General features: G+C 47.5%; 4 protein-coding genes across 4 annotated transcripts; 2 read left to right on the top strand and 2 right to left on the bottom strand.

The window, feature by feature from the left end:
- Window positions 1-58: 58 nt before the first annotated feature.
- FSST1_012497 (HET domain-containing protein) lies at window positions 59-1,919 on the bottom strand (the record flags this gene model as incomplete). The annotated part of the gene is made up of 2 exons (XM_083235729.1): window positions 59-1,813; window positions 1,866-1,919. 2 exons carry the CDS (start codon window positions 1,917-1,919, stop codon window positions 59-61), a joined length of 1,809 nt encoding a protein of 602 aa, XP_083082193.1.
- Window positions 1,920-2,493: 574 nt separating this feature from the next.
- FSST1_012496 (HET domain-containing protein) lies at window positions 2,494-4,566 on the top strand (the record flags this gene model as incomplete). Its single annotated transcript, XM_083235728.1, has 1 exon — window positions 2,494-4,566. The coding sequence occupies one exon, from the start codon at window positions 2,494-2,496 to the stop codon at window positions 4,564-4,566; it is 2,073 nt and encodes a 690-aa protein (XP_083082192.1).
- A 637-nt stretch (window positions 4,567-5,203) lies between these two features.
- FSST1_012495 (HET domain-containing protein) lies at window positions 5,204-7,213 on the top strand (the record flags this gene model as incomplete). The annotated part of the gene is made up of 1 exon (XM_083235727.1): window positions 5,204-7,213. One exon carries the CDS (start codon window positions 5,204-5,206, stop codon window positions 7,211-7,213), a length of 2,010 nt encoding a protein of 669 aa, XP_083082191.1.
- Window positions 7,214-7,464: 251 nt separating this feature from the next.
- On the bottom strand, window positions 7,465-11,133 carry FSST1_012494 (uncharacterized protein; the record flags this gene model as incomplete). Its single annotated transcript, XM_083235726.1, has 1 exon — window positions 7,465-11,133. The coding sequence occupies one exon, from the start codon at window positions 11,131-11,133 to the stop codon at window positions 7,465-7,467; it is 3,669 nt and encodes a 1,222-aa protein (XP_083082190.1).
- Window positions 11,134-11,662: the final 529 nt, after the last annotated feature.

Raw genomic sequence — 11,662 nt, 5'->3', positions numbered from 1 at the left:
TGTTGCAGTCAATTGAGTTGCACGATAACAATTGGAGACCTGACGTAATGGGCCGCTCTTATGCAAGAAACATATCCTCAAAACCCGGCATCCGAGAAATGATCTTTTCCCCCGCCATTGCGCCATTAATGTAGGCATCGCCCAGTAGTCGGTATGTTATTGTGCCATGACAGGCAACCTCCACTTGCCTCAAAACATATGGCACCTTTCCTCCTGGTAGAATGACTATCGCATCGCCCTCTTCCGTCGTCTCAGGCCCAAAGCCTAATTCCCCATTGTCTGTGAGTATGAAGCTTCTATGCATACTCGTCTGATGCATCAAGTCATCAAACTCTTGAGTAATTTCCTTGCACGCAATCGGCAAGCTACCTGGCTCGGTGGATGTGAACCATTCTAACCATGACTTGTACGCTTCTGGGTAACCAACGGAGTCATTTGCCCATGTGAAACCACCGCTTAGCGCATTCTGGAAGGTAATCTCTTGGCTGTCCTGTATGCCCTCCCCCGAAAGCAGTGTCTCGGACAAGCCAGCGAGACGGCGCCATGAGTCGATGGTTTCTTTGCCTTCAAGTGTTGAATTGGTGCTGCTTGAAGGGTATCCAGGCGCAATGGCTTTGACTCGACCGATTTGTAAGCCGCGAATGAAGATATTTCCAGATGCGCTGAACGCCCATCCTGGCTTTAAGTCTCCAGAGGCACGGCAATGACGAATCCTATCGGCTCGATCCGTGTACAGAAAATGCTGGCGGTCATCCATCGTTGCATTCCAATCAGGAACCCAGCTCGGTAACCCTGATACACGTTTCTTAATGCCGGATTCATGTAGTACATGACTTAGCACGTCTAGAGTCTGAGACTTCTCTATTAAGGTAGTGGCAAGATTTCTGAATAGTAGGGCTGTTGAAACTTGATAGTCAACCTGCAGGTCCCGTTTGATGTCGATTCCTGGGAGATACAACCCAGCAAAGCCATATATCCGATCCCGCGGATCCGAGCATTGTCGTATTCGGAAAAGTGAGATTGCGGCCAGGAAGTCAGTACTGTGCAGACGATCATGACTGCTCATATTCATGAGAGTTTTCATTCGTAATGTGGCGGTAAACAGTGTCAAATTACTGCTGTTGTCCCAGGTTGTATCGATGAAGCCATGGGTGTTACCGTGGCGAGGTTGATCCCCGCTCCAGCAACAAGTTTTTGAATGATCAATCCAACTTCTGCAACATTTCTTGACGACTTCCGCATCAATCGTGCGTTTGCCGCAGCGAAAGACAACCTTCCGAGCTAGTAGAAACTCCTGTACGGTCCAGACTCTCGTGAACCATGGAGTACCGAAGAAGCCGATGATGGAGCTTTGAAGAATTGGATTACTGGCAGTTAGTCCAAAGGCTGCGAGGCGAGGTGCATCGACGGTCTGATGAGGCGATAGAGATGGATCGAAGTGCATTTCGGGATTCTTTGCAGTTTTCTCTATGAAATTCAGTCCCAGGTTGAAAGGATCCGATTGAGGGGATAGAAATGCCAGCACATATTGCGCACGTGAGTAGATATCCCCCATCATTGCTACTTGCGAAGCGCGCTCCTCAAAGTCATGTTGATTGATGCAGAGAGCGTCGATCCATAGCGTCTGATGATCGTTGGATGCGGCAAGAGACTCTAATATATCGTGAAGGTTCCTAGTTGCGTTGATAACCTGTTCACCAATACGTAGTGGTAGCGTGTCTGCTAAATCGCCCCAGACGTATGAAAGCGCGACGAATGGTGGAGGTTCATTCAACGACACGACTTTAAAGGCAAGTCGAGGGCTTCTTTCCAACTTTGAATTTTAGTGTCGAATAGAAACATGGCTTGACAACAAATGTACTTACCGCAGAGTATTCACGAACAAGAAGACGAATTTCGCCATCTTGTAAAGTCATCATTTCGAGTGAATGCATGTCTAATCAGCTCGTAAGGCTCAACACAAATCGAACAGCTGCTCGAGTTTCACAAAATGGAGGAATCGAAGAGCTTCGATTTCTGGATTTACAAAAATAGGTAACAGTTGCGTTATATTACGACTTGATAAGGCATCAGCCGACTGACTGGTGACTAAGCGGTCCATGGGTATAATACTACCTTTTAACAATTATGACACCATGTGACATTTTGAAACGTTGTCTTACTATGGTATCATATAAGAAAGAAATATGAAAACTTTACAGGTAAAGCAAACGTTGCTTATAGTAACAGGTTTGGCAACCGTTGAAACATATCGGTCTTGTTATTCAGAGGCTAGATAATTGGTCAGAGATCAATGGATAGCTGGACTTGTTCATGCTGTGAAAGCCTTGGGTGGTTCTGTAATAGATGCCATTGCTAGTAGAAATTGACTTGGGCAGTAACTACAAGTCACATGAGGACTTGCGGGATTTTCTGTCTTATCTACACTATGTGTTAAAATAAGCTTCCCCAGCTCATGTTTTCACATTAGATCAGCATTCCATATCGCTCATTATGCTTTGTAAACAGTGCCAGGAAGCTATTACCTCCGCCAATGACGATTGGGAGGTAGAACGCATTAAAACTGGTTATTCTAGAGAAGTTACTATCCACGAACACCGTATCAGCCTTAAATCTTCTGCTGAGGCTGGATGCATTATCTGCCGTCAAGTATGGAAGCAGCTACTCGTTGGCGACAGACTATCGGAACACGGCAATAATTCCTCAAAAATTCAAGAGGACACAAAATCGCCACTCGGTGTGTGGGTTAAATCGACATCATACCTTTCTGCTACCAAACAGCTGGTTGTAGGAATCTCTTCCAAAAAGCATCTGGATACCACTTGTTTCATGGTTATACCACGTTCTGGAGACTCGGATATTGCCCCCAAAATTGTTCCCAACGCGCATTTATCATCAACATTCGAGACGATCGAACTATGGCGTCAGTGGTTCTATACTTGTTCAGCATCTCATGCTAAATGTCGAACCCTGAGCGATCGCCAAATGTCTGTATTTAAGCCAAAAAGACTCGTGAAAATCATTGACGACACCGACGGAAACCCACAACAATGGCGACTTGTATTGGGCGCCGATGTACAAGACCTTGACTACCTCACTCTAAGCCATTGCTGGGGATGGACCAAACATCTCAGTCTCACGAAACATAACTACCATGCGTTAACGGCGACTTCACCCATCTCTACTTTACCAACTACCTACCGTGATGCGCTTGTTGTTACAGCAGCCTTGGGGAAACAATATATTTGGATTGACTCCCTTTGCATCTTGCAAGATGACGAGGAGGATTGGAAATCCCAGTCTTCCGTGATGGGGTTAATCTACAAACATTCTACATGCAACATAGCCGCGGCATGGGCAGAAAACTCTTCCGACGGTTGCTTCTCACCCAAAGAAGCACCAACCACAATTACTCTGGCATCAGACGAGTTCTTTGTGGCAGAAATTCTTTATTCAGCGCCTTTTCACCAGAAAGATATTTGGGATGCACCGTTGAATCAGAGATCCTGGGTGATCCAAGAGCGTTATTTAGCGCCGAGGCAGTTGGTATTTGCCAAAACTCAAGTCTACTGGGCTTGTCAGGAGCTTACCGCCTCGGAAGAATTTCCTACCGGCTCTGAATATCTACCTGATGAGCTCATGTCTGGACAAGCGTCAGCCCTTCAACAAGTGCGTCCGACGAGCGAGAGCAATACGGCAATACGCAGAATCTGGGCAGATCTAGTAAAGTCTTATTCAAAATGCCAACTTACCTTTTTGACCGACAAGGCGATCGCCCTAGCTGGTTTAGCTGCAGAGTTTCGCGCTACCAATAATGACACATACCTTGCTGGTCTATGGATGAAGAGCCTGGAAGACCAACTTTGTTGGGTTCTTGACCCCAATGAATTCCCCCACCTGGACCACAGCACTACGCCAACATATTTAGCTCCTACGTGGTCGTGGATAAACCTCAACGGGCCCGTGGAATATGATCGTGCCTACGTGCATGAGTCTGCCGATACAAAACTAGTTGAGGTTCTTGAAGCTTCGGTCGAATCTGATGACCCGAACGGACTGCACAGCTTCGTGTCTTCGAAACTACGTCTGCGTGGGATTGCCTTTTGGGGTTCCCTCCAAGACCCAAACCCGGATCAGCTTGGTCTTGACGGATACCTTGTTCGTCCTTCTGCTATGTTTCACCTGAACAAACCTCTTGAATACCCGGGACAGTACTCTATCACGAAACCCACTATTACTATTGAATGGGATGAGTACCAAATGTCACTTCCTAAGGACTCACAACGCTATCAGGAACTTCTGCAACAACGCACCGGACAACTACTGGTCCTACTGGTAGGTGTGAATAAAGGTGCGCATACCCGTGGCCTCCTACTTAGACAACTGAAAAGTGCAAAGGACGAGGTGGTCTGTGTTAGGCTGGGTGTAGTTGATATATGGGGATATGACTTTGCCGAATACATTTGGGAGAAACTGGGCCTGCCTAAGTGGTTCGCGGGCGTCGACCGAATTGATCTTAATGATCCTCGTCTAAATGGTCTATTACAAGAGGTGACTATCCAATAGAGTAAATGAAGATTAATACAAGTTATTGGTGTATTTGAATGCTGCGACAAAGAGCTGAGCTCTGTCAATTCCCTCTCTATTCTCAAAGCTGGATGTTTCAGCTAATCTAACATGTGGTCATTGTGCTTATTGTCAAGCATCAAACATACGACCAGCGGGTGCTTGTTTGATGGCTTTAAATATCGCTCGCTTTGGGATTGTCTTCAGCATTTCCCCTTGGTGATTAGTCTACATCTGGTGTATCCGAGAAACTACAGCCTGTCCGATTGCGGGTATAGAGCTGGCGTTTCCGGACTTGAGTGCTCGAGTTTTTCACATCAGTCGGCTCCTGGCGTGGTGGCTCATTCGCACCGCGGGTCATTTTGTACTTGTCTTTCCTATAACATATACGCATACAAACTCCGGCATAATGAAAGCGAGGAAGGGTGTAGGAATGAAATTGCGAGGTTGAACAAGGAGGTACATAAGCTTATTATTTGATAGGGTTTATAATTGGACGGCGATATGCAGTTAAACCCTTATTCCCAGAACAATAAGCGTAGGTATGCTTAAAGCGGTAAGACTACATCTGACACTTCCTATACATCAATCATCTGACTCGAAGTCCTAGCTGCGCTATTTAAGGATCGTTATCAACATGCAATTCAATTCAAGCAATCCTTATACAGGGAGAATTCTTGATAAAGATGACTCCTTCCGCCTAATTTCTTTAGAGCAGGGTCGTGATGATGCACCGCTCATCATATCCCTTCGCAGCACTACCCTCGACAATGCGCCACCTTATGAAGCCGTGTCGTATGTCTGGGGCGATGCCAACGCACTGGTACCAGTACAGATTCTGGATGACAAGGCCCAAGCATTTAATGTTGCTATACCTTCAAACTGTCACGCTGCTTTGAAACGATTACGAAAATTTGACTCTCCCCGGACACTCTGGATTGACTCCATCTGTATCAACCAAGCGTTGTCGGCAGAAAAGGCCCATCAGTTGACTCTCATGTCCTTCATATACCAGAGAGCCCTCCAGGTCGTTGTGTATCTTGGAGAGGGCACCCATGACACCGACGTCGCCATGAGGTGTATTCTCGAGCTTGATCAGCCTTCTGACTATGGCACCCGCAACGAAGTTGTTAAAGAGCCAAGTCCTACAACAGATGAACGGGAGGCTGTCAGGGTTCTTTTTGACCGCCCATGGTTTTATCGCATCTGGATCTTGCAAGAAATCACTTTTGCGCATAGCGCCATCGTGGTATGCGGCGCCCATGAAGTAGAATGGGAAAGCTTCCGGAAATTCTATCACTGGAATGTTAGCAACAGATGGATTGATCAGCTTCCATACTCGCTCGACTATTCGGTTACTCCAACATTACGCGCTGGCTATTTCTTGCCCTATGGTGAAAGGCTTATGAAGATGCTCATAGATACACGACTCTGTGGTGCTACTGATCCAAGGGACAAGCTATATGCGATACTTCCGCTACTTGATCGTGATCAGGAGGAAATGAGGTCCAAAGTCGAACACCATAAGGAAATGTGGAAGGATGAAGACGAAGACCCCGACCATTGGAACATACTGGAGCACTCTACAAAGATTCAAGTCAATTACGATCACACAGTAACGCAGGTATACACAGATCTTGCAATGTTGTTACTGCAAAGTAATGGTCTCGATGTTCTTCGGCAGGTTATCAAGGATCCAGCAGTGCACGGCCTACCATCTTGGGTTCCGGACTGGAGCACTGCCTCTTCCTACTGGACTGCGGTTAACAGGCCAAGGGAGAGAAAAAACACGTTCTTTGCAGGATTCCCAGAAAGACCTACTCGGTATATCTGGGGCTGGAAATCGCGATATTCACACCTGATCGACACATGGACTTCATCAGTTTATACCTCCACAGAGAATGAGGCTTTGGTGCAGCTTCACCTCCGAGCTGTCAGGGTTGGTACGATTACCAAGCTGGGCGAAGTTTGCGATATTGCAAAAAACCACTTCCCCATCGGTCAGTGGGCGAGCCTTGTGCCACAAGAGTCTTACCATAAGAAGAGAAACATCCCGGAGGATCTACCTTATGAAGAAAGTAGCAGATATAGGAATGGACCCATGGGACTTCCTCTGTTCATTCAAGCCCTCACTATGGGGGATATCGTTTATTCTCAAGCGGCCGAAGATGCTATAGCTTACATTCGCCAATATAACGGCGAGGTTCTTGATAATGGAGAAGCATCACGAAATGTGTTCGGAGACGCAAGCGAAGAAACACAGCAAAAGGTACCCCTGGCGGAGGTTTTTATGGGTGCAGGGAGTTTTGAGAGGCAGGCCCAGCGAATCTTGAAGGGTTGTGACAGCAAGAGATTCTTTGTTGCGGATAATGGCGACATAGGTCTTGCACCAGACCGAGCTCGAATCGGAGATGTTGTGTTTTGTGTTCAAGGTGCTTCTGTGCCCTTTATCTTCCGATCGCTACCTACTACAGAGATCTGCAACAACGACAAGGGGGAGATTTCGAGTAGCAGTCCACATCAGGTTTCTGCGGACAAATTGTTTTGTTTGGTGGGCGAAGCCTACTCACTTGGAATAATGGAAGGTGAGATGTGGGATGATGAAGAAAATGGCAAAGCGAAAGTTGTAAAGATTATCCTGAGGTGAATTTGAATTTAGTATAGTCTCTTGTTGAAGAGTTACAACTGGATGGAAAATCCTTTCAGCTCAGTAAAGTAATCCAAAACCGACATCAATGCGTTATCATTGCGTTTCAAATTAATGTATAGATATGGGGAGAATTGATAGATATCATAGCTAGTTATACGCTTCGAAGACGAAGATAATTAAATATGTACATTGAATGGAAAGGCATTAATTAAGGGGTAACAGAGACAACTCGCGATATAGTTATACTATTAACACGCACAGTCAGCTGCCTCCCAAGTGAATGTAGCCATCTCGCTGCCAGGGGTACTATCGCCAAGACGAGGCCTGAAGTCATTATAAAAACGTGGGTCTTCCCACTCTCGGTACCAGTCGTACTTGGGTACAGTGAATGAAAGACCATTTCTTGTATCTGTGCTGCAGGACAGGACGCCTGAGCAGACGTCATTAGGATCCTTATGGCAGTAGAGGGCTTCAGAGTCATCTGGGTTGGGGTTGCTGATAGGAGTGCCAAAGATGATGTTGTTCGAGTTGCGGACAGCAGCAATAAACCCAGCACGCGCGTAAGGATTCTGCGTGATCAAGCGACCCGTTTCTGATAGGTACCAGGTGTTGAAGTAAAGGAACGGGTAACCTCCGTTACCCGTCACGAAAGAGTCAGGGTAGGATGAGTGGTATCTCAAATACTGCCCATCCGTCAACTTAGGGCCGTTGATTCTAATCTTGAAGCACTTGCCCGACTTTTGAGATGGCGAGGAACATGCTGCAGCTTGCCATTTGCTTTCTGCCTCGCCAGAGCCAATATATCTCCACTGATAAGGACTGTTGGTGTAAAACTTTACGTCTCCCCCTGGACTGGCAACAGTTGTTGTGGAGGTGATGGTGGCTATTCCAACACCAATCGTTGTAGTCACCAGTTGCGTGACAGTCTCAGTTCCAGTGGCGATTTGCTTGCAGGCAAATGAAATCTTCTTACTATCCCAATCCTGTACCAGTCCTGGCGTGAAGACTGCACGTGCAGCAAGCTCTTGTGTGGCTGTGGCGTCGCGCCGTTTTAGTCCCAAGTGAGGAAAGGTGGCGGTCCAAGGGACGGTAGTGACGGTTTCATCCACTATCTGAGGGTAACCAGTCCGATCGAAATAGCTAGTTACGGTGAAAATAACATATTGTGCAGTGGCTGGAATCCAGCTCGTCACGTATTCAGTAGTCGTAGTCGAACCGCTTGTTGATGTGGCAGTAGAGATGGAGGTTGTGCGAGGCGGCTTGTAATTCAGATACGATGTACAAAACTCGCCTGCAAACTCAGACAGCTCGGCGATGTCTTCAGCCATGGGTATCATATCGGGAGCTTCGAAACATTGGTTATAGGCTCGACTGGAACCACTATACAACGTATCATAGGCGCCATTGCGAAGTTTCATCACACTCTTGGTAGACATGTAGGTGCTGACGGCAAGCTTTTCAGCTGGGCACTGGCCCTGAGGCTCGTCTGAGTAGCTCGACTGGATTGTGACAAGTGTCTGTGATGAGAGAGCTGGCTTAAGCCTGACTTGGTTGTAGATATCGATGTCAAACTCTACACCCCAGCGGAGATATGGGATGATCGAGACTCCGCCAGAGGTAGTAAAAACAGGGTAAGAATAGGTTACCTGAGGCTCCCAGCCTTTTTTGGAACGAAGAGTTGGTCCAACTCCGTTAGAGATGTCCAAGTTGGCCTGAGCATTAAGCGAAAAGGAAGCACCCGCACTCACAACGTTGATCGCAGATGCCGTTTTCCATTTGACGCCAAACTCGTAAAGTGCCTTGGACCTGATAGAATATGCTCCCTTTTCTTCGATTGTCTCTAGCGACGCGGCTTCAAAGACCCAGTTCCACTGAGATTCCCAAGCTCTTGTTGCTTCGAGGGCAATTAGCATGTTTGCCTTGCCAACAACCTCGGGAGTAAGATCTGCGGATTTTATCTCGACCTTGCCATCAACCAGCCAAACCACAATAGTACCAGTGAACTTGAGGCTGGTCAATTTCATGCTACAGTCAAGGCACCTCACCGAGCTACCATCGCCTGGCTGCGCAATCCATTCCGAAATAGTCGGAAAGTCGACAACCCACTCGTAATTCCAGGTATAGGTCCATTCCTCGTACTTGACCGTTGGGCCACAGCCACCAAACAGGCATACAAACGCATCTCTGCTGTCCCACATATCCTTGCCAGAGCAGACAAGTTCATGAGCAGTTCCGACATCACCAAACACACCAAGGAACTCTCCAAGCGCTTCGTTGCATCCGTAGTCCCAGCCATCCCGCTTGGCAAGGTAATTTTCAAGCTTACCAGCGGCTTGTGCAAAGCGACCGTTGAGCCTGCGGCCACCGAATGTGTCTCGACGAGATCGAAGGCCACGCGTCAGACCTCGCTTCGTGCGGGGATTCGGACACACGCCTTCGTCAGAGTCGGGATCGACATCAGGTATCTTGCCTTCAGCTGATTTGACAAAATCGTCCACGGGATCAAGTCCCATATCAACTAGTTGGGAAGCAAGAGCTTCTTGGCCCGAGGTATCATTGGGATCGAACTTGCCAGAGTGTAACACTTTATCGGCGTCAGATTGAGCTGGCGCAGGAATGTGAAGATTCCTATCGTCGGGCGTAAGCTTGTCCATGATGAAGTCGAAGATTTCCTTGGCTGCTGGGGACAGATCATCAATCGATGTAGGAAGTGGACCAGGGCCATGTGTAGTAGTTGGCATGGTGGATGTCGGCATGGCAGTGGCGGACACGGTAAGAGTCCAGCTTGTAACAGATGATGTCTCTGTCGACATTTCCGACGAAGAAATTTCTGACATGCTTGATGCATTGGTACTTGTCGACTCTGCTGCAGTAGTGGTAGACTCTAGCGCTGTAGACGTGGCCGATTCGGATGTAGTCGACTCTAGAATATGAGCAGAAGTTGATTCTGACGCCGCAGATGTTTCTGGCTCAATATTTGTAGAAGTGGTTGATTCCGGTGTCAGAGATGATTCAGACATCAACGGGGAGGTTGAAGTCAAAGTCTCCAAGCTGGTTGGTAGGGTGTCCAATGATGTAGTCAATTCGGACTCTGCAACCGATGACAACTGGGACGTACTAGACAGGAAAGTTTCAGTGTTTGACTTGGTATCAGTGGACAGAGTGGCTATCATGGACGTTGTAGGGGTATCGGCTTGAGTAGAGATAGCGGTCTTGGAAGTCGATTGAGTATCGGTCGTACTGGGCTTCGTTTGACTTGTTTTACCAGAGATTGTATTGCTCATAGTTGGTTGTACCAGAGTGGCAGCCTTCCAGTCTATCTTGACTCTGTCGAGATCGGTGAGGCCAATGGCACCCGACATGAACATCTGATCGATCAGGATCTGGGCCGGACTCTTTGCGGCGTTGACACATCTCAATTCGACTCTGAGATCGGAATTGAGTGTTGTCAACGAAGGCATGCCAGAAATAGCGCGCCAATCGGCTACACCCTGGAACAAATCAGAACTGAGAAACAACTGATTTCCATAGTAAACATTGACTTTGCAGTCGTTGTCGTTTTCCACCTGCAAGACCTTGTAGAAGAGTTGGAAAACCGGCCGGGCGTGTGGAATGCTGATGTGTTGCCAGATACTGGTAGAACGGTCCGTGTCGGTATTGACTTGTCGCTTTCTAGTTGGGTTACTACCCTCAGGAGGAAAGATACTCAATTCTACGCAGCGGGTCTCCCCCGTGTTACTACCGGTGTAGCCACCTTGGTCAAGCGCACGAGCGCGGATCCCGTGTTCGAAGCCGTAAATATCACCAGAATCTTGGCCTGGGGTTCCAATATTTCCATTGACAACGAGATTGTCTACGGCAAGAGGCGCTTGGGTGGTGGTGGATGCTACGACTTCTGTAGTTGACTCGCTCAACATTGCCTCCGATGCCGTTGTCTCAGGAAGAAGGGTATTCGAAACAACATCATCTATAGCTCAATAGTCAATCATCATGGACTTACGTAACGAGCCACATATCAGGGTGGGACTCATACCTGCAGACGTTGTCAAAGTATTTGAGACAAGAGATGTAGACAATGACGGACGGCACTTGCTCGCGGCGGCACCTGTCGCAAACACTGACAGGAACACAGAGAAAAGGACCATGACGGCTTTTCCTACGATTCTCCAACGCAGTCAAAGCTCAAGTGCAAGATGATAAAAGAATGACGGGAGTTACATCACAGCAAGGGTTGCAGAAAGGTGGACTGTATTGTATTGTAGTGTTCGTTTCTGACAGGAGCGGTCTCCCTACAACCAACACTAAAATCAGACCCCTAATTTATCGCGGCGCCACAAAAGATGCCATTTTCAATGCCATTTGCGCTTAAATTCGAGTTTATTACTTAAATCCAAAGCTATATACGCTATTGTTTAATAGTGCATGGGACCAACCGACGCCATGGGC

This window comes from Fusarium sambucinum, chromosome III (assembly GCF_050947815.1).
Source record: "Fusarium sambucinum isolate potato_lamoka chromosome III, whole genome shotgun sequence".
NCBI classification, from domain to species: Eukaryota; Fungi; Ascomycota; class Sordariomycetes; order Hypocreales; family Nectriaceae; genus Fusarium; species Fusarium sambucinum.
Note: the sequence above shows the minus strand (reverse complement) of the source record. Positions and strands in the feature narration are given on the sequence as shown.